This window comes from Aptenodytes patagonicus, chromosome 1 (assembly GCF_965638725.1).
Source record: "Aptenodytes patagonicus chromosome 1, bAptPat1.pri.cur, whole genome shotgun sequence".
Classification (NCBI taxonomy): domain Eukaryota; kingdom Metazoa; phylum Chordata; class Aves; order Sphenisciformes; family Spheniscidae; genus Aptenodytes; species Aptenodytes patagonicus.
In genome coordinates this window covers 90282549-90304452 of record NC_134949.1, presented here as the reverse complement: position 1 = coordinate 90304452, position 21904 = coordinate 90282549, and the positions used below count along the sequence as shown (strand labels likewise).

At 46.3% G+C, this 21904-nt stretch overlaps 1 protein-coding gene across 1 annotated transcript; it reads right to left on the bottom strand.

Moving 5' to 3' along the window:
• Nucleotides 1–1261: 1261 nt before the first annotated feature.
• LRRC58 (leucine rich repeat containing 58) lies at nt 1262–18477 on the bottom strand. The gene is made up of 4 exons (XM_076348530.1): nt 17954–18477; nt 8627–8755; nt 7028–7305; nt 1262–5555 (listed from the first exon to the last, which is right to left on the bottom strand). Exons 1-4 carry the CDS (start codon nt 18475–18477, stop codon nt 5347–5349), a joined length of 1140 nt encoding a protein of 379 aa, XP_076204645.1. The 3' UTR covers nt 1262–5346.
• Between the last annotated feature and the right edge of the window lie 3427 nt (nt 18478–21904).

The following is a 21904-nucleotide window of genomic DNA, read 5'->3' as shown; positions in this document are numbered from 1 at the left end:
CTTCCAAAGCATCGACATAATGCTACCTTTTAGATCTGTGCAATTCTGCATGAGCCTAAAATGTCAATTTGACATCCTGAGCATCTGCTTCAGGCATCTACGTAACTCATGTTTCATTTACACTGTCTTCATTGCATTAGTGTTAAAAGCAGAGAAGAAAGTTTGAGAGCCAAGATTTGCTCCTTGAGATTAGAAGATGGGCAACTAATGTCAGGAAGACGGACATTTGGAGAGGCTTCTGCACTAGGAGGAGATTATAGCACCAGAGGCAGAGAGATTGTGGACTCTTCATCCTTGGAGGTTTCTAAGAGTCAGCTAGACAAACCCACAGCGACCTGAACTACTGCTGGCAATAGTCCTGCTTAGATGAAGAGGTTGGACTAGAGACCACCAGAGGTTCCTTTGAACCAGCACTTCCATGATTTTGTTTCCAAATATAAGAAAGGTATTAAGAAGGCACAGAAAAGGGTATCTTTAAATTAGTTAACAAGAAGAGGCAAGAATATTCTCAGCCTGGTTATTACAGGCAAGGTCACTGCATTCCTCGGTATTTTATGTTATTTGAAATGGGGCTGCTGCATAATTTGAGAGGTTTTTCATTACATATGAAGTTGAACCACCTCTGAAATAGTTCTTGCTGAAATTAAAATCAAGTAATTCTTGTTTCCCGCTTTCCCATTTTCCAATACACCACATTTCTGCACTGACAACTGGTAATTGCACGGCAGGATCTGAAACATTTTGGCAATAGATCACAAGAACTCTTCAGGATGTAGGAGGAAACATGGGATTACACAAGAAATGGGAACACATTACCCAGTTAACATGATCAGAAAATTAATATTCAAAAAGTCATTTACAGGTTTCAGGGTTAGCGTATTGAGTGGGAAACAGTTCAAGAAGTTTAGAACTGTTGTTTCATATTGCTGGAAAACTCACCATGACACTGCCTTCTCTCGTTCGTGTATTTATCTTGCCCGTGAGTTATTTCTACCTTTAAACTATGGAGCAAATTTCTGCAACACTATACCAGAAATAAAACAGGGTCTGGTCTGTAACACTCTCTGGTCTGTCACAAGTGGGCCCCAAACGTCAAGAGTTTCAGCAGTCCCTTTGGAAGTCTCACCTACTCTTGGTTTTACACAGCACAGGTCAAATCTCATCTGTTCCCCAACCACGTATAGCCCCATTTTTAATGTTTACAATTCTGCCTGCAGTAATACCAGAATCGAGATGCCAGCAAATAATGGACGGACAACTGTAGAAATAACATTTTTGGTTTAGTGTTTGCAATTTGTTTTACAGCTCATAATGAAATACTGTTAGAGATATTCTACATTCATACATTTCTAGCAAAATACACTTTTAAAAACATAAGGCACTTTAAGACTTCCTAAAACAAATGCTCATGATAAAAATTCAACAAGAGGGTTGGACGAGAACCCTTTCTACCCTTAATGTTCAGGTCAGTAAAAGATCAATCCTCTAGTCAGGCAGGCAAATGAAATAATCAATAGAAAGGTTTCCAAGATAGAGTTACTGCTGTATTAGTGTGCATTCTGAAGTAGTCTATTTGAAGTATCTTCAGTTGGGGAGGGAGGGCATGGTGTGAATAAGATGCATTAAAATAGTTCTTTCAACTGGGTAACAAAGACACATTGCAGGGATTAAGTTTCATTACTTTCATTGGATTAAGTTCCTTCCATTCATTATTGCCAACAAGAGTAAGGAACAAAAAGGAGCTGGTTCTCCCCTCCCTCCCCCCCACTCCCATTATAATTCAACACAAGATTTCAAAGACTTAAAATGACCAGGACAGAAGCCCATGAAAAACTGCATCTGGCCACTTCAGAGTATGTTTAAATATTCACTACTGACTTCCTCAAGTCTCACTTCTTATTAAAGAAAAACATAAAAGAATTGGCAACTGTGTAAGTTGCTTCCAGTCAAATTGATATTTTGCTTCTTTTTTAACATGACCCCACTGTTCACATTAAGTACCTGCATTCAGAAACGCACCAGCAGCTCCCCTTGGCAGAGAGATGGCGGGGCAGAGGATGAATGCAGGCAGGGCCCCGGACCCCGCGGGGAAGAAGGAATGAGCAACTTTGCTTCACGTACTTGTGTCTCGGCTTAAGAAGAGTTTCAAGAGCTGGACGTGCTGGGCTGCTGCAGCAACAAGGGGACTGATACCAAAACACTGACTGAAGACTTAACTCAGAGACGCATCTGTAAGAACTGAAATCCACTCTTTAAAACTGACAGAGCGCTATAATGCTGGCAAAACCACTGTCTGCTTCTCAGGGCCCCTGAGAAGGGGATGGTAGGAACCATCCAGCAGTGTATCTTTAAGTTTTGTCTTACCTATTTTATTGCCCAGTACATTTTCCAGGCTTTGGGGGCTAACAATTGCTGGAAAAACTTGACTCCCACTCAGTACATTAGGCACTACAGTACAAACCTGCATCCCTAGTCATCTCAAATCCACCTCCGGAGGAAAAAAAAACAAAACCACAACCAACCCACCATTTGTTTTTCTTACAAGTCCTTGATTGTTTTAAATTCTGACTTACTTGAATTGCACTTTAAAGCCCAGCAGCAAAAAGAAAAATTGGTAGCTATATTTGGGAATATATATAAATTTTTAAAGAGACAAGACATTTTATCAAGTCTAAAAATGCATAGAGATATCAACTGCATAAACTGTCAAGTTTTGACCTGGCTACAGTGAAGAAGCTGTGAAAAAAAGATTAGCCTATTAGCCCTATTAGAATTGGGGCAGAAATGGGATGCCTGTTCAGTTAGGAAAGAAAATGCAGTGAAGGATCAAGCTAAATTAGAACCAGCCACCACTGGTAGTAACCCGTCACACACAGAGGTGCTACTGTGCAAACAGGAACCGTGGTGAAATCTAACTTCGTGAAGCGAAAAAGTACATGATTTCAAGACACCTGCTGCTAAAGAAAAAAAAGGAAGGTGGTACCTCATGGCCCTGAGCTCAAAAGATCTTGAGATCTCAACTTGTGTGGCTCACTTTCACTAGCAGAAGAGCCAAGCTCTAGATCACTCAGTTGCTCACTACTGTTATACTAGCAGCCAATTTAAAATTGTGGCTCTGCAATCAGTTTACTGTCCTTCAGCATTGGTATGATGATATTCACTTGGGACAGGAAGAAGCATCTGAAAGAGAAGATGAAGAACAAGACACAGGCCACTCACTGATCCCAATCTAACAGCATGCAGTCGGTTTCTCTCAAAATCTGTAGGTTCTTCTTCCCAAGCAAACCTCACAGAACTTGCTAAAGTGACATCCAGTTGCTTTGCACATACACCTTACTGTGTCTTAAAAATATACTTCAAAAAAATTATTTGGAAAGGCAGAGAGCATGTGCAGTTTAGTTCCTTGTGGATCTGTGCATGTGGGGAATCTTCAGACTAAGTTGCAATGATTAATAACGCACGGGGTGCTATTTTACAACCAGTTCATTTCTTTCAAATTCCAGTTCTCTCCAAAGGAAACTGGGGAAATGAGCAGTGCTGTCAAGGAAATGCAAGGCAAGAAGTTCAACCTGCACACCAAGACAGACTGGAACGTACAAAGTTTCATAGACCTTGTTCTTCAGGTCACATTAAATCGTAGTCTAATTAAAAAAAAAAAAAAAAAAAATCACTAAAGCTAGTTACAAAGAGTAGAATTATCAAAGTGCTTTAATATATAAAGTGTCAAATATAATTAAACAGGACCATTAACACAGAGCTGCTGTAAGATGTTCAACTAGGTACATGCATTTTCTGAATGCAGGAGAGGAGCACAGGTTTTTAATTTTCCCCCATAGGGCCAAAGGGGGTTAAGAAAAGTTTTTCTTGTTCATTTAGTTTCTTAACACAATGTATTTGCTCTGCTCGTGCATTCGAAGGTACAGTTGGATTTGCTCTATCTGAAACCGCATCAAACGGACTGTCTGCCATGAAATATTAATAAAGGGGCAGCTCTCACTGAGCAACACACACAACAGCCCCATAAAGTAGATTTATAGATACCTGTCAAGTCATAATATTAATTTTTATAAGCTATTTCTTGATACTTAAAAATTCTGAGCTATTTTCTGCAGTTTTCCTTTAAACATAGTTTAAGATAACTGAATGTGTTATTTGAACAATCCAACAGACTGCCAAAGTTATTATGCAAACAAATAAATAAGGAAGAGGTTTCAAAACCACCTCGTGCAAGATGCTCAGACAACGTGCCTTAGCCTCCCTACCAGCTTCTCCTCTCACGCTAAAAATAAGAAAAAAGCCCATTCTCCATGACACTTCTCTCAGTACTTCCAATTCATTAAGCTGCTGCCTACTTTAAGCAGATGACCTTAAAGATGGAAAGTAACTCTGTCCCAACAAGCATAGCAGAGTTAGCAGCAACAGGGGGACATAGTTGTTTAGAAACAAGAAAAGTCAATCAAGACCTTTCCTGCAATTCACAGATATAAAAGCAGATTTGCTCCAGTAAGCTGAGACTCAAAAACATGATACAGAGCACCACATCTGGTCCCTTGCACAGGCATGTACGGCCACAAGTCTGAAGTAATACCAAGTCTCAACAGAACAACTCGTCTGTTTTCTGAAGGCACCATAAAGACAGCAACACTGCAGGTGTAATGGAAAGAAAAACAATGAATACAGTTAGGAGGAAACACTAAGAGCAGCTTGGTATAACAAGGGAGAAAAAAGGTGGCTCAGTTCTATGATGGCTGTAACAGCACAGAGACCCTACGCCTCTAGGCAAAGGAAGAGTAACCAGAGTTTGGAAAAATCTACTCCTGAACAAAAAAAAACCCAACTCCCATTTTTAGCGGATGGGTGTAAAATCTGTAACTGAAATCAAAGGAGACAGCAAAGAATCAAAACGCTATCTAAAACATTGGGGTCCATACACACTCACATGGCATCATTAGCCTGTTTCTGGTTTACCACAGTGTTAAAAGATCTGGACAGTCTCCTTTGCTCTGCAGGATGACTGAAGTCCAGTGAAGTGTCATATATTAAAATCCTTCTCAATCCGCCAGTGAGAACAAATCCCCCTCCCCAGCCTGTACGAGGGAGGTGGGGTGTCTACCAGACAGGAGATGTTTCTAACAACCCCAGGCACCCCACAGGCAGTATGCCACTGAGTTAGTTCTCCTAAGTAGCACTGCACCAAGCAAGTCTAGGCTTGCTAAGATGTCCTGGCCCTTACATGGACTTGAGGACAGTTTCTCGTGAGCCCTTCAGGCCAGAGGCTCATGCTTCGCTGTTCCGTTATTGCTTTTCAAATACGTTTTCCTTCCCATCTTCCCCTCTCGCTCCCTGTTATCCCAGAAGGACTTTCTGCATCCTGCGCGCAGCGACGCTGGCTTCGTCCTCAGAGTCAGACTCGCTCTGGGAAGTAGAGCTCTGGGAGGCAGAGCTGCAGGGAGAGGAGCACTCTGGGGAGCACAGGTAGTGCATCAGCGGGAGGCGATACTTCCCACAGAAGTCAACGAACTTGATTTGTCTGACGCAGCTGTCAAAGTAGACACCTGTAAGGGCAGAGGGAACAGTAACCACATATGAGACCCCGTGCGGAGTAATCTGTAAACTCTGCAAGGTCGTTGCGGCTGGTGCAAATGCCTCAAATTAGGATTTAATTGACACCACACTGGACGTAGAAGCACAAGGGATACTGGAGGAAGAGAAGGGACTGGGACACCTATGGAAATGTGAAATTTCTTTTCTTAGTAAAAAAAAAATAATCCTGTAAAACTGTATTTGGTAGGTGATTCAGAACGGCACACTACATGAAAAGACACAAGGCAGCTACTTCCAAAGAATTCGGGAATTTCTTCTAACCATTAGGGAGAAATCTCAGGCTGGGAATTTGCAAGCTTCCTAAATGTCAAATTAATTCATCCAGTCTATTTTCAAACTTGTAAAACCTCTTCTACCAGCTAGCAAAAATGCGTTCACAAATAGACCTTCATAGCTCTACTTTTCTTCTGCTTGAGTGAAGTCAGCGTGCTGAGTTTGGATGCTACTTTCCATGGCAACAGTGTTGCTGTAACACACAATTATGTTCTCTTCCTGTCACAGCAAGTGATTTTAGACACTGACATTTTCAGAAGTTTCCAGCAGTGTTTTAAGTCCTAGCTGGTCTGGAGTATGCTTTTCTCCTGCAGTGTTAGAGCAACACTTGCAGTACTGTGCTAGTTCATACGGAAAAGTGAAAAGGAGCAAAACCAATCCACTGTTATCCAATCTGTGCAAAACTGAAAGAAGGAAACATTTCTTTCCCTTCCAACACAAGTTCCGGCCCTTCCATCTTTGCTTACAGAGCATGCTTTGATATTGTCCTGTAAGGAGATAAGATAAGTGACTGCATTATGACTGCAGGGTAGATACTAATTAATGATTTTTTTTTCCTTAATCTTCTAAAGGCCGAACGCACAGATCATTTACTCTGGCTAAAGATTAAGCATTAAGCCAAATTAAGCCCAAGCATTCCAGGCTTTTCTATGAATTCCTCTCCTTCCAGGAACTACATGCTAGTAGTCCCAAGCAAGAGCTAAACAAGTTGCTCTTGGTAACTGCCGAGCACTACAGCCTCCCTGCTCTTTTCCATCCAGAAGTGAAGCTTGCTGTTCAGCAAGAGTGCTTGCAAAAGTTCTCCTGTCCATTACTTAGTCTGAGCTATTTCTGGGCAGACGGATCGGAAACTTCAGACCATGAAAGCATAGTGGAGTGCTGGGATGAGCTGCAAAGACTCTGACAGAAACACTGCCTCACGTTCCCATGCAAATACAGTAAACCAGCACTACAACTTTGAACATCCTTTCTAAGTGAACAAGGTTTCTCAAAGACAAGTTTGCAGGAGACCTGGAGCCAATGAAATACAGCTAGAATTTGGATGCAACACCACATCTAACCTGACTGAGCTACTAAAGTCATGGCAAGTCAGAGGGAAAGAAAACCCCTGAGGTAAAAGCAGGAAGCAGAGCAGGTAAGGAGAACTTACCCCCACATTTAGGATTGGGACAGTTGCTGGCCAAGCTCAGATACCGGACAAGATTCTCCGGGAGATCGCTGCGAGCATAGGGAACATTGCGAGTTTTAATTGTGCGTCCAGCCAGTTCCTGAAGGCTTGGGGGATTGTAGGTCAGGTCACGGACAAACCGAACCACCAGTGGGTTCCCACGCAAGCTCAGCTCTTCCAGGTGAACCAGGTTAAGGATCTCTCGAGGAAGGTAAGTCAGCAGGTTATTGTGCAGGCTAAGGGAACGCAGGGAATGCAGCCTGAGGATGGAGATGGAAACCCAGTCAAGATGTGCAAGCAAATGCATTCCACAACTGCATTACACACAGACCTGATTACTCTCTCCTCTCCCACCAATTTCTTTTCCTTTGGCTTTTCTTCCTTTCAAAGCATAAATTCATGCTAAAAGAGCTGCTGTTACTCCAGCACACACAATGCCCTAGAAAAATTAGCTCAGCTCCGGAATGCCTGTTAAAGAAACACCGTCTTAAATATGCTGCTGTCCCTCTCGGTATTCCCCACACAGACCCCCCAGAAGAGGTAGCACAGAACGAAAGTGTACAAACGGAGTGCTTTCAGGGGAGATAATGTCTCCTTGTACCTACTGCATGCATCAAGAACAGTTCCATGCAATACTTTGAATAAGTCACCTGCTTTCGCTCATGCATTAAAGATGACTGCTGGTAGGCAGCCAACCCTGGAAAACCCCATGTTTTCATTGCTTGCGGCTGCATCACCTTGCGCTGTGATACTACCAGATCTCAAAAGCTAAGCAAGGTCGGGCCAGGCTAGCATTGGCACGGGTGACAAGCAGTTTTTTGGCTTTTGGAGGAGGTGTTCTCTCTCAGGAAGCACAAAGCAATGCTCCAGCACAGTGCCCAGGGATGTTCTCAAACCAGTACAAGTTACAAGAGAACTGGACATTGTACATCAAAAATAATTCTGCTACACCATCAAATTCCAACTCAGAAAACTCCGTGTTGCCATTCAATTACTTTTGGGGTTACAGCTACACATTAAATTCTTCACCTCCCATCTTAGGCTACCCATACAGAGTTTGCAGTCTCCTCTTTCCCCCATTATGAAACAGATAAAGCAGTAACTTATCCTCTAGAGCTGTGCTGTAGGATTTAACGAACACTAAAACATTCTGAGATCCTAGAGTAAGAAATGCCAAGGGAACACAGGGGATGGTACAACACAAAAGCACACACAAAAAGGCTTTGGGTGAAAGACAAAACAGACCAAGCATTCATCACTAAGAATATAGTAGCGTGGCAGTTTATCTTTTCTGAGTTGCCCAGGTACTTCTCAGGGCTCCCTGTACAAATCTATTTATTCACCTTAAAGTGTATACTTGGTGACTTTTTTTTTTTTCCATAACCCTTTGATTGATATTTCCATATCATATATTCATGGATTGCCTGCAGCGCACCATGCTAAGGATCATCTTGTTCAAGTCTAGTCACATTAACGAACTGAAGGACAAATAGGTGCTCCCAGGTGCTTTTATCCACACATGCAGAAGAAAAATTTCAAAGAGTTAATTACAGCTGGTGGCTGATGACAGTAAATACTCACTGTGCCAGCTGAGGTGGAATGCTCTGGATCTTGTTGTCACACAGAACTAGATAGCTTAGAGAAGGCAGGTTTGCTAATTCAGGTGGAATTGAAGTAATGAAATTCCCTCCAAGGTATAGAAATTCTAAACTGAAAAAGAGAAGAGAAAACACTGCATTATTTTATTAAGGTCATTTCCAGTTTCATTTAATACTAGGTCTTCACATCTCCTGCATTTCTTAAAGAAAACTTACAGATAACTATGTATGAGAGAATTTGCTGAGGGGGAAAAAAAGGCTGAGTTGCATATCAAAATTAAAACAGAGCTGCTGTTTCACAACAGATAATGTTGAGATTTACCTCCAGCCTCCTGCAGTCACCATTACATCTGTAGGTAGGCACCAGACAACTATGTATTCCAACACCAACCCCACATGCAAAGCTCCTGCTCCTACTTCCAGCGAAGAGCAGCCTGCGCACACAGGGTCTGCAGCACTGACACAGCTCCTGCTGCAGCCAGTGGAAGTTCACAGTTTCAGCAGGAGCAAAGCAAGAGAGCAGTGGCTCTCCCTGAAAATCCTGGCCCTGCACAAGCGCTAGTCACTCTTTACGGTATCATTTGACTCCTCGGTGACTAACTGGAGCCTTTCAGCTGGAGTCAGAGGCAGCCAGTCCCGCTTTGATACTGACAACACCACAGCTGCAACAGCACAGAGTGCATCTAAGTCACACAAGTACATGCATGCCATTTCTTGCGTAGACTGATTTCAGTATACTGAAGTCATGGAGCCCAAAGCTACCAAAAACATTAGCTGGACTTAACTGCAATTTGGGCCTAAATAAGAAGAATAATTTGCTGGACGTCCTGTGAAAACTCAGTGGATGGCAGACAGGAACAAAGAGAGGCACTAGAACCCTTCTGCCAGGTGGAGTATCCAGTATTTTCTGTGCGTCTCTGCCCTTCGAGGACAAATAATTGGCAAGCACTTCTCTTCAACATAATAGCTTCAATTCCCCATTTCACAGAGCCAAATAGCTTCCCTCCCCTGTCCTCAGACCTTGTCTGGAAGAAGAGCAAAGGCAGGTTCAGTTTGGGTACTTCCAGCTGGGAAGAGACATCATTACTAATCACGGTCTAGACAACACTTTTTCCCATGCCTGAAACAGGTGGATCCCACGGTCCTGTCTGCAGGTGTCTGCGGTACTCATGCTGGTTCAGTATCTCCAGTACATACTCAGGTTAGCTGCCCAACTACGGTGTACATGGCCCCCTCTGATCTACCAAGCATTCCCCACAGGTCAGAAAGGAGAAGTCATCCAGGCTCCGCCGGCCTTTCTTTAAGAACAGCTTATAACCTTCTTGGAACAGGAGACACCTTCATCTCACCGCAGCACCTCAGAGAGGCTATGGAAACAGCTGGCAAAGGAACAGACGACCAAACCACCCAAAGGACATGGTGTTCAACCCAGAGGTCTAAACCCTGCAACTGTGCCACAGCATGCATGGAGCATGAGAGAAGCTCCTCCCTGAGGCCTCCCCTGGAATGGAGCAGAAGAGCAGTAGAAAGAGACTATTTCGCTCAGTTCTTGCAAGAAACTTGAACCCCAAAGATCCAATGACAGCATCTGCTTGGGCTACAGAAACCACTAACGCAGCATAGAGGTCCACCTGCCCATCAGCAAAGAACAGAACAACAAAACCACTGCAACACATGAGGAGACGCTCACGGAGCTTAACTTCCCCTGGATTTGCTTACCTTTTTGGAGTACGTCAGCGGAAAGCTAAATACCTGAGATTTGACAAAGTGGGCACAGAATCAAGCCATTTCTAAGCCTTAGATTTAAACTGAATTTGACTATACGAAAGGAAGTAACTATACTTGCTTCAGCTGAGAGATCAAGTGGGACAGCAAATTTGGAGGTTATTCTGAACACGCAAGAAAGTACACAGAAAAAAACCCACCACCAAAACCCCACTATTCAAAAGTATCCTCTCTTCCACAGACAACCTGTAGGTGAAGAGTGGGGGTGGGAGGAAGGTTGCTGTGCAGAGACCCTGTCAAGGAAAGATTATTTTTAATTAAATTTTGATCCCCTAACAAAGCCCTAAGTTTTAACCAAAATTCCTCCTTCAACCTGCACTGTTTCCCAAGGTGGATTTAGGTTGCTTGGCTCTCATTAGGGACTTAACTGCTGACCATACAATTCCTAGACATATTTTAACTCCATGCCATTGCTGGAGTCCACACTGAAAACTGTTGGGCAAGGGAATTCTAGTAATGTGGATTTCAATGTTTAAACAAGGTTTAGATGTGTACAAGTTTCCACTTCCTAGCACAAGTGAATAATTAACTCTTCATCCTCTGTGTTTGAAAACAATAATGCCCGTAAAGCCACATTGTGTAAAAACACATACTACCAGGGAAGGGGAAGAGGGGTGCAAAACATATAGTAAAAAATGTTTTTGAAATTCATTTCAAGGCATGAAATGTGTAAGTTTCAAGAGCAGCTTACTGCACAAACTAAGCGTGCAAAAACACTGCCTACAAACTACTTACAGCTTTCAAATCCATTCTTTGTAAAGTCTGTGTAATGAGAACACTCAGTTATACTAGCTAGGACATAAAGCCCCAGCACCAGACTACAAACTGTCTCTAACTAAAAATCCACTAAATAAGATAACTCCTTCAGTGGCAACAAAGGGCTGCTTAAAAATTGTTTTCTTTTTAACTCCTTCAGTGGCAACAAAGGGCTTTTTAAAAATTGTTTTCTTTTTACCTATCTTCTGAATCACCTTTCTGAGGTCAGTAGACTAACAACTCACTGGGCCCAGTCTTTCCAACATCAACTTAAGATATTAATTAGATGGTAAATTTATTAAAAAAGCACAGGAAGGAGGTTTTGAAACTATAAAGAAACTTACTGTAAATGCAGCAAAGATATTCTTATAGCTTCCACTGAAACACTGCTCAGTAGGCAAAAGAAATCTATAACTCCCGTCCCCCAAAATACAATTTGCTAGAAAGAAGGATCTAGCCTAGTCTTGGCTGAGCAAGATGGAGAAATTAATAACAGTAATTTCTGCATGAAATTAAAGCATCTAGAATTGTTTGAGCAAAGCTAGTCACGACACAGGCAAGGATTTTCAAGAGACACAACGCTTTTGTAGTGAGCACTGACCACACCACTGGGGCCACAGTTCGTTCCTAGCTCATGTACTCCTGGCCTGATTTTCGTGTCGTACTAAGCCCGTACCTCGCGGCCAAGGCAATGCTGGCTCTCAAGCTGTCCTACTTGGGGGACAGTTTGCTGCTCCGTAAGACGAGCAAGAGCACTGCTGAGCTCTGCCCTCCTCACAAACGAGCCCCTCTAACGAGGCAATCCACAACGTTTACCGTAGTTTTTCACGGGAGGACCATAACAGAGACGGGAGTGAGCTTAGTGAATACTTCTACCTAACCTTTCACACTAAGGCCCAGTTTTTCTGACAATCATTAATCTGCATAGTCAGTTGGACCAGCCAGCTAAGGTCTCGTGCATCGCTGTGTACACAGAGGGAGAACTAGAATTTTTCTGTACTTTCAAAAGTCAGTCCAGGAACTTAGAAAAGCCAGAGAGCAACCACCCTCAATGAACATAAGCTCAGTTCCTATTTTTGAAGTTAGAATAAATGATGTACTTCCAACCTGCGACACAGGATCTGGCTGAACGAATTTCAAGAGGGAACAAACACTAACAAAATCCATCTCAACAAAAACTGAAAAAAACCCATTTGACAGAGTAACTAATGGGGGCTGACACTTTCTCTCCTGCCTTTTAGCAATGTTTACAAATACACTAATAAAAGGCCAGAGTCCCTTTCAGCCTTATATCCAGCAGGCCCCTCGCTCAGCACAGCCAGTACTAATTGCTGCCAAGCAGCAGCCGGCACGCCAAGCCCATCGTGTGTCGCTCCTCTCTAGTGGAAGATTTCACACCACTGGGCTGTAGGGTGGCTGTGTAAGTCCTTTTACATACGGGAAGGGAGTGGGGAAATGCTCAAACAACTATGAATTGATTCAGGTGGTGGCAGCAAAGTTTAACGTGCCGAGAGACTGTACATTCTTGCTTGAGTATGTCCTTGAGGTTTCCAGGTCATCATACAGCACAAAACAAATCAAGAAGCTCCAAAACACTCAGTAAGTAAGAAGAGCCCACTCCGAGCACTAGAGGTATTTTTGATACCCTATCAATTACCATGACACTTTCATAGTCATGTTTCAAGCAGAGAATGTCTTCTGGCATAAAAGATACTCCAATTTTCAATCCATCCTGTTTCCCCACAGATGCTTCTTTGGATAATATCTAACAGCTGACATCAAACAGATGCATCTACATAGGTAATCTAAAAAAGAAACAATGAGCCTGAAATAGCTCCAGGTCTTTTTAAGATAAACTTTTTAACAAGAAATTTCCAGGGCAGTTTTGAGGCTCATGCAAGGGAAGAATTTAAAGGCAGCCAACAATACACTCCTGTTAACCCTGTTCTACAATTTGCTAATTCCTGAGAGAACTGCATAGCCTTTGCTGACACGCAAATTTAAGATCAAACGGTTGTCTGAAAACTATTTGCAAAACGTTTGAAGAGGGGAAGAAAAAGGGAGGCAGCAAGCAGATTTCCTAATGCTGTATCTTTATCAAAGCTTCACTTGCCGTTTTTCCCACACTGTAACAGCAATTCTTAAGTGTATGCTTGTCTAACATGCTTAATACTACCCACGAATAAAAGCAAATACTCTGGTTTTCATTGCATCTAAGCCTTTACAGAAAACTTGGATGAATCCAGTTAGGCATTTGAGGCCTTTGATCCCAGCCCTTGCACAACTGGCCTTTACTAGAGGAATCCAAGCAAGAAGGAAAGGAGCATGCACGGCAGACGCCTGGAAAGAGCCTGGCTCTCTTCCAAGCTCTTTCCGCCTGCTCCTGGTGCTCTACTGAGCGCGAGAATATTAACCAGAAGAGTAAGACTAAACTCAAAATTCACATAATGAAATTCAAGGTATCGACTGCATTTCGCTAAGCTCTTGAGAATCTTCCCCTTTACAGGACACTTGCAAGACATTTCCCCAAGCACGCACGCTGATTAGGGCAATCCATGCACCCTTAAGCCAAAAGCCACAGTTGGACAGTGAAGATCAGAGCTGTATTTTACCAGACTTGCCAAACAAATTTTGTCCAGAACGGGCACAAGCAGATGGCCACACTTCTAGCTCCCCAGCTATAATACACAATGCCCCTTATTGCATCCCCAGCTGGATCAGCAGAGGAAGGATACACACAACCAAAGGAGTGGTGGGATGTCTATGCAGATCACAGTTCAGGAGCTGGGAATCGAGTCTGAGAGAGACTGACTGACCATAACATCTCACACCGAAAACACAGCAAGGTCAAGGTTGGAGTGAGAACTACAAAAAAGATGACACTTATGTCTACCTATGCTAAGCTCATCTTTTACCTGGCAACAAACAGGAAAGCAATGCAAAGAGGGCTGCTCTCATCCATCTGGTCCATTTTCTACTCTAAATTCACAGCAACAGCCAATGCTGCAATTCAGGTCTTGCACTGTACTGACACTGCTAGCTGACAGTAACTGGGGTGGTGGGCATGCAGAAGGAACCTCAACATGATTAAAAAAAGCCCTCAGCAGGGCCCACACTTATCTTCTTTCTCAGAAACTTAAGAGGCTGTTGCAGGTCACCATAGATACTTACGGTGGAATTAGGAGGAAAGAGCATTGCATTTTCCACAATGCTTCCCTAATGGAAAACATGAAGCAAAGGTATTCATCCTTGGTGCCAGCATGCTATGACCAGCATCACCCTGCTGCCATCACCAGAGCAATCGTGATCATCCACTTGTGAAGCCATTTGAAGGAAGCTTCAAGCATCAGGACATCTACAGGTGGTCCCTTCTACAACAGCCTAGGAGGCAACTGATAATCAGGCGAAAGGCACGTGTTTCACAGGATCTTGCACTGCACACAAAGATTTGCGTGGGCAAGGATGGGGCAGATGGCCAAAGCTGGAAGGAGTAAGACAAGACAGCAGCAAGACAGGCTGTGGTTCTTATTGCTGTTCATTAACTTGCCAAATCACTAGGAACATGCTAAGAAAAGTTTTTGCACAAAATGCCTGACCCCAGCTTGCTGCAAAGTTGTGGCTTTATTATCTTCAAGTGAGTAACAACACATGGCACACGTCTCTCATTCCAGGGCCTTTGCACTTGTAGTTGCCAGCATGTTCCTTCTTCTTTGGCAGATCAAACCCATCAGCTTTCTATTCTTTCAACTCCACCACGTAGACTCCTTACCTGCTGTATTCCTGGCCTTCATTAAAACTGACACACTACCCCTTCAAAAACTACAACAGAAAACTGTATGGGGTGCAGAGGAAAGATGTGAGGCCTAGTTATCACGAATTTAAAAAAAAAAAAAAAAAAAAAAAAAAAGAAATCTCATCAGAGTTCAGACATTCCCTGAAAACACAAAAAGTATTTCTAGATCTCTGCAACTCTGCTCAGCTCTATAATCACTGACTGGAGCAAATGGGAAGCTGCCAGGGTCACAGGAAGAAGAGAACTGCTGGCCTCAGGAACTCTAGTACCGGCAGGAGGAATGTGTCTGGTCAAAGTGCTGCCTGCATTCCTCTGTGGTCTCAGAGACCACGAGACACGAGAAGAATTTCTTTTATGGAAAGTTGCATATGGAAAAAGGCTCAAAGTCTTGGCTTGCCAGCAACAGCGAGATGGACACTTGCAGCTTGAGCTGTGAGGTTAACAGAAGTCCCAACACCTACACCAGGCCCCACCTCCTGTCCCAGTATTCAGAAACAAATAGCTGCCTCCGTGCTGCCCTGCCACATCAGCTGGCTCTGCTCTGTCCTTGCTCAGGCTTGTTTTACTCACTTCAAGAATATGCACTCTCATGCTGCGGACACCTCTTTTGTTGGCAGGCGGGAGGAGGGCCTGGCAGCAGTTTCTCTCCAGTACATAGTTACTATCTTTTTGGCAAGGGTGTCAGGTCACCGGTTATCTGGCTCCCAATGAGCAGATTCAGGATTTCCTCTGGAGGAACATTAGATTATAAAGTATTGTTTTCTCCCAGCTCTGGCAAGCAAGTGTGCTGCTCCCTTTTGTTACTTCAGCAGTCCCAGATACAGAAGAGTCACTGATGGCATAGTGGTAAAGAAGCTGCCAATCCTGGTGAAGCACAGATTTGCTATCTTGAGCTAAAGTTCAATTATATTATGGTGACATGTTAGCAGTCATTACGTGGGCAACAGACACAAACAGGGTCTAGTCTAGTTTTTCTACCTGACACATCACTTTGTAATGATAAACAGACAGTTCAATAGCCTTGTCCGCATTTGCCCTCTCAGAATTGTCATTCTAGGGTTCAAGCATGACCAGCCCAAGAAAAGCTGCAGGACAGGACAAACAGAGCCCTGCTTCAGGGCAGGCCAGAGGAACAAGGCAGAATAACCATGCAGCAGTAGTTTGACAGCAGTGCAGCACGGAGCACAGCACACAGCCCACTGGGGCACCACGTGCAGTGCTACGCAGCCTGGTACGTTCCCAGGGTCAGCAACAAAAAGCAGAATTGAGGTTTGTCTTCTGGGGGGGTGGGGGGGTGGTGGTGGAAAAAGAAAAAAGAGAGAGAGAAACCACAACCACAGATGAGAGCATGTAAGCAACAGCAGGGAGCCTCTGCCTCAGAGGTGGGTGCAACAATCAGATCCCAAACACATCCTGGATGCTACTGGGCATGTTATGGAGGCAACGTGGACCATCTCCCACACATAACTGCCCTCCTCCATTGGCCTTCTCTCCCATGAAGTTGGTGCCACTGTCCTCATTTCCTGCGTTATCCCTGAAGCAACTGCTTCTGAACAGAGAGAAAGCTGAGGGTCCTCCTCCTCACGACAGCCCCAACCTAGGACGCAGCCCAACTCTGCTGAGAAGGGCATGGGCATTCTCTAGCACTCGAAATGCCTCATAGCATCTCTCAAACTTAGCTTAACCCAGCATTGCTCCAGATCCTCAAACAGGTGCACGCTGTGCCATCTGGGCAAAAGCTGCATACCCAACTGTATTACACTGCAGTGAACAAAACCATTTCCTGCCAGCACTCAAGCAGTTCTGGTACCTCCAACCTAGGACCGTGGGAGACAGAACCCCACATACAACATTCTGTGCTTCCACTAGATGCAGCTCTGCTGAGCCATCAGGGCGAATCCAGCTACTTAGGGTCAAGGTTGCTGGAATTTGTGTAAGGGAGGCTGCCTCTGGCAAGTCCGTTGGCAAAGAGCTGGGGTGAAGAAAGTTCAGACCCAAACTCTTAGCATGGAGCCACACAGGGGGTAGTCTGAGGCTTGAGAAACCAGCAGAACACACCGAGGTGCCTGGGTGTAACACACAAGTCAGAACATAGTCGCCAGCTTGCCCAGGAGGATGGCAGGCTTCAGAAGTATCTATCCCAGGTCAATGTGGGCAGTTAATACCCAGTCCTACCTAAGATCTGTTCCCACCCCACCAACGTTCCCAACTGCCGTGATTCAGCCGCAGGTTTCTATGTCATCGGCCTGCAGTGGTTTGATCGGTCCCAGAGCCAGACATACCACTGCACCTGAGCACAGCCTAGGGCTCTACACTTCAGAAGATCCGTCAGCTGATCTCTCAGCTCTACATAAGGCGGGTGGGTGGAGAGAAATACAACAAAAACCCATCCATGCCAGCAAGCACCCTGATGAGACTGGAGCTGTATCAGCAGAAAGGCCCTATTGTTTGCATAAGCTACAACCAGATCTTTATTCTCCTGTGCAGTCCATTGTGCAGCCGTGAGCTGCATGAGACCAGGGGTTTTATTTTGCTCTCACCTAGAGATCCGTATTAAAGCAAAGCCATGGAGCGCCTTCTGCATGTCAACACTCGTACCAACCACACACTCACTAGGAGAGCCTCCCCTGCACCAAGGCAGCCCGAGGACTAGGAAATCATGAGTCGCCCATTTTGCGAGCGCAGAAGGCCCGCTGTCTGCCCGAAGAGCGGCTTTGAGTTTTGGTAACTCAACCTGACGAAGGGGAAGAGACACATTATCAGCAGCAGTGCTTGGAGACATCTGAGGCTGGACAAAACTCATTACTCCCCGAGCGGGAGCGAGACACGAGGCGTACTGCCGGCGGCGCCCCGCTTCGCGGCGAGAAAATCCGGTTGGGTTTGCCTGGCAGCCGCCGGGGCTTTTCTTGTCCCCTCGGGCAAAGGCCCGGCCCCGGAGGCGCGGGGGGCCCGTCCCGCCCGGCGCCCTGCCCTCACCTGCGGAGCTCCTGGATGTCGGGCGGGATGCCGTGGAGGCGGTTGCCGCCGAGGCTGAGGCTCTGCAGCCCGCGGAGCCCCAGCAGGGCGGGCGGCACCTCGGCGAAGCGGTTCCCGCTGAGGTTGAGGACGCGGAGGGAGCGGCCGAGCGAGGCCTGCCCCAGCCCCTTGGGCAGCGAGCCGGGCCCGCCCAGCCGGTTGTTCTTGGCCAGGAGCGTGTGGAGGCGCGGCAGGGCCAGCAGCTCCGCGCCCAGCTCCGCCAGCCCCGTCCCGCTCACGTCCAGCACCTCCAGCGCCGGGAACCACTGCGACAGCCCGGCGGGCAGCGGGCCCGACAGCCGCCGCGGCGACAGCACCAGCCGCCGCGCCTCCGCGCTGCGCCGCGCCGCCAGCTCCGCCGCCAGCTCCGCCTCCGCTGCTGCCTCCTCCTCGCCCTCCGCCGCCGCCGCCGGGCCGCGCCGCGGTGGCTCCGGCTCCGGCTCCGGCTCCAGCTCCGGGGCCGCACCGCCCGCCGCCGCCGCCATCCCGCTCGCACCGACCGACGTCCCCGCGCGGCGGCGCCGCCCTTGCGTCACCCCGGGGGCTCCCACGCCTCGCCCCGCCCCGCCCCGTTCCGTCCCGTCCCGTCCCGTCCAGTCCCGCCCCGCCCCGGAATCTGAATAGCCCCGCTGGCCCCCCGCGGCCCCACGGCCCCATGCTCGATCCCGGGCGCGCCGCCCGCCGAGGCGAGAGCGGCCCCCGCGGCCGAAGACGGGCGAGCGCTCTTATGCAGGTTGCGGGGCGCCCGCGGGCCGGCGGCGGGGAGAGAGCGAGCCCCTCCGCGGCCCCTGAACGAGCATACGAGGGAGGGGCGGGGGCGGGGCGGCGGGGGGCAGCGTCTGTGGAGGGGAGGCTGGCAGCCCCCGCACCCGTCGGAGCAGGTTACCGTTACTGCCCCCGTGGGACCGTTACTCACCCCCTGGGTCACCGTTACAGCCCGCTCCCGGCGGGCCTAGCCAGCCGGGCTGCTGGAGAACCGCTGGGTGCCCGCGGCGGGCCTGGAAATGGCACCTGCTCCCTTCAAAGGGTTATACGCCAGGCTCGCTGAAGTTGGGCAGCGCTAAAGCTCCGAGTCTCTCTGACTGAAAAATTAAAAAATGACCTTCTTCCTGTCCTTTTCACTCATCCTCAGACCGCGAGGGAAAGGCGCTCTCTCTTCCACCTGTGCCCAAGGCCTCTCTCTGTCCAGGGTTTGTCTGCTTTGGTCCTTGCAGTCCTGCTGCTGGTGGGGCACCAAAACAGAGGTGCCTCCCCAGAAGTACCTTGGTGTATCTCCTTGCCTGGATGTGAAAAGACAGCTTTAATCTTGAGCCAGGGCATTGGCAGGAGTTAATCCACAACACCTAAGTCTGTCAGGCAAAGAGGCCTGATGCAGGTTACAGGCCGATACGGAGCGGGCCCTGGTTGTACCAGATATGAACAGGCAACGTGAAATTTGTGATTTCAATTCATCGCCCTTTGGACACAGGTTAACAGCGATGTAATCAGTAATCATCCATTGGAAGAAGAAGCAGCAGCAATGTGTGATGACAATGAGAAGATTAACAGCCCAAGGGAACTTTTGCCCTGGCAAAGTCTGGGCTTAAGAAACAGACTTGCTTCCTTGTGATGTATACAGGAACCAAAAAGAAGGGAGCGGCAATCTCCCACCCGCTTAAAACACTTCATATACAGAAAAGTCTCTGCCATCTCAGAGTGGAAGAAATGCAAACAAACCATGGTTAGCTTGTACCAGCCAAGAGTTTAAAAACAATGCGTGAACCAGTAATGACGCTGAGTTCGAAGGTGTCCGGAATAGTGTGTACAAAACTCATGGTCCACTTGTCCTTCCTTTGGCGCTCCTATGAACACTGGATTTTACCACTACAAATATTCTGAAGTGGCAGAGCAGGGAGTTGTGAGGGCTATGCCCAGCCTTCAAGAAAGGGTGTTGTAGCAGGTGGGAATGAACAGGTCACCTTCCGTTGGACTCATTTCACTTGTTTTATAAGGCTCTATGGATTCACAAGAAGCAACCCCTGATGTGAACCCAGAGAGAGCTGCATAAGAGCAGACACTCTACCAGCATAGTTATTTCTTTCAGTATAGTTATTTCTTTTCAGTATAATTTTGCCCACTCTATAAAGGTTGTGCTGTTTCAGCTGGATCAGGATAGTTTGTAGGAGGGTTTATGTAAGCACAAGAGTAAGGTCATCTGGATTTTGCTCTTGTCTCCTGCAGTGCTTTAAGCCTGTATTCTCCCAAAATTGTGTCCTGTGAACTGGTTCAGTTTTTTTCAGGAACCGAGTCTTATTATAGATCAGTTCCCTCCCATCTTCAGAATTAAAGTTAATAAATACCTTTCAAATACAGTTCAGAGTCTTGATCAACCACTTAAATGGCCTATTTCTCACTTTGAAGCTTAACAGTGCTGGAGAATTGTGAACTGATTAAGTGTATGTAGCTATAGTGCAGCAACTTGCTAATACTCAGATGTGCTTAACTCCATAAACAGACAGGTCAGAGTTTTTTGCCAGGCCTCTGCTAGCAGTGGGCAACAGACTTTTTGCTCTTCCTCTCTCCCACCCCAAAACCATTTCGCTTCAGTAAGTATGCATGATGCACAAGGCAAAGTATTTATAGTGCCATCTAGCTAAATTCGTGGCTGACACTTCCTTTCATTCCTTCTTAAAATCCTGGGAAATTCTAGCAGTAGAAATTAAAGTAATAAAGCAGACCCACTTTGCAGTTGAGCAGTGAACGGGCACGGAGTGCCACAGTTAAGAGTGCATACACAGCAGCTGGTACATGCTAAAGAGGCCATTTGGTGTGAAAAGTAACATTGAAGAGGCAATGTTGAATGGTAAGACATTATCCTCCTGTTACACGACACCATTAAAGGCCATTTCATCATTCAGTTCAGCAAAGGTGGCATCAGTCAATCAATCAGCCCTGTCTTCATAAGGTCCTATCAGAAAGAGGAGGGACCTCAGGAAGGTCACCAGCCTGTTCTCCCTTCTTAGGGTAGGACCAGCTATACTTGGGTCTATTCCTGATAGCTGTTACTCTAGTCTGGTCTTAAAATCCATACAGGGAGGAAGTCTGTGAATTATCAAGGAAGCGTCTTCCAGTTCTTTGCTAACCTTGGCATTCAAAAGCATTCCCTGATGTCTCATCTAGATCTGCCTTGGCTGCCGCAACTGAAGGTAGTGTCCCATCCGCCACAGCGAGATGGGTATGTTCATCTTGGTAGCAGTCTCCACCTGAAGCCAAACTTTTAGAGCTTTCCTTCTTAACTGTGCCTAAGGCTTCTGATCTGTCCTTGTAAGCCACGTTTTCAAGGCCTTTAGTTACTATTTTTACTTGCCTCTGGGTTCCTGCCACTTGATCCACCCGTTTTGTGAAAGGCACTGCCCAAACCAGAAGGTACTCAGCTGAGGCTCCCCCGATGCCACACAGGACAGAGCGATTGTCCCGTACTTCACTGCCTGTGTCCCTCTGTGCTCTTCCCATTCTACAATGGTTTGCCTTTGTATCGGCCGCATGACCCTAACTCACGTTCATCTTGTGATCACATCACACATGGAGAGCTGCTAGGTTTTTCTTTCCCGATGGCACAGGTGGAGCGTGTGCTGGGGGAGCGAATGGGGGATACTGAAAGGATTGTGGCGCAATCTCATCATTAAAAGCGCATGGCTGGGAGGCAGGAGTCATGGTTGCCACCTGCATCTCTGCCACTGGCTCGCCAGACGATTGCAACTTTCTACTTCTCCCTGCTGTACCTCAGTTTCCCCAGCTATAAAACAGAGACAGCCGTGTCTCACATTTGTCAAGCGCATTGAGATCCGTGTATAAATGTGCAAAAAGACAGCCGATTTGTTTTTGGAAGAGGGAAACGAGGAATGTGGCTTGTGAGAAATAAAACAAAACACG

Bases quoted from the DNA above. Each gene is read 5' to 3' on its own strand.
- LRRC58 (XM_076348530.1), bottom strand. From the start codon at position 18,477: ATGGCGGCGGCGGCGGGCGGTGCGGCCCCGGAGCTGGAGCCGGAGCCG. The intron at 8,756-17,953 runs GTGAGGGCAGGG...TCTCTTTTTCAG, and splicing joins GACATCCAGGAGCTCCGCAG to TTTAGAATTTCTATACCTTG. The intron at 7,306-8,626 runs GTGAGTATTTAC...CTCCATCCTCAG, and splicing joins ATTCCACCTCAGCTGGCACA to GCTGCATTCCCTGCGTTCCC.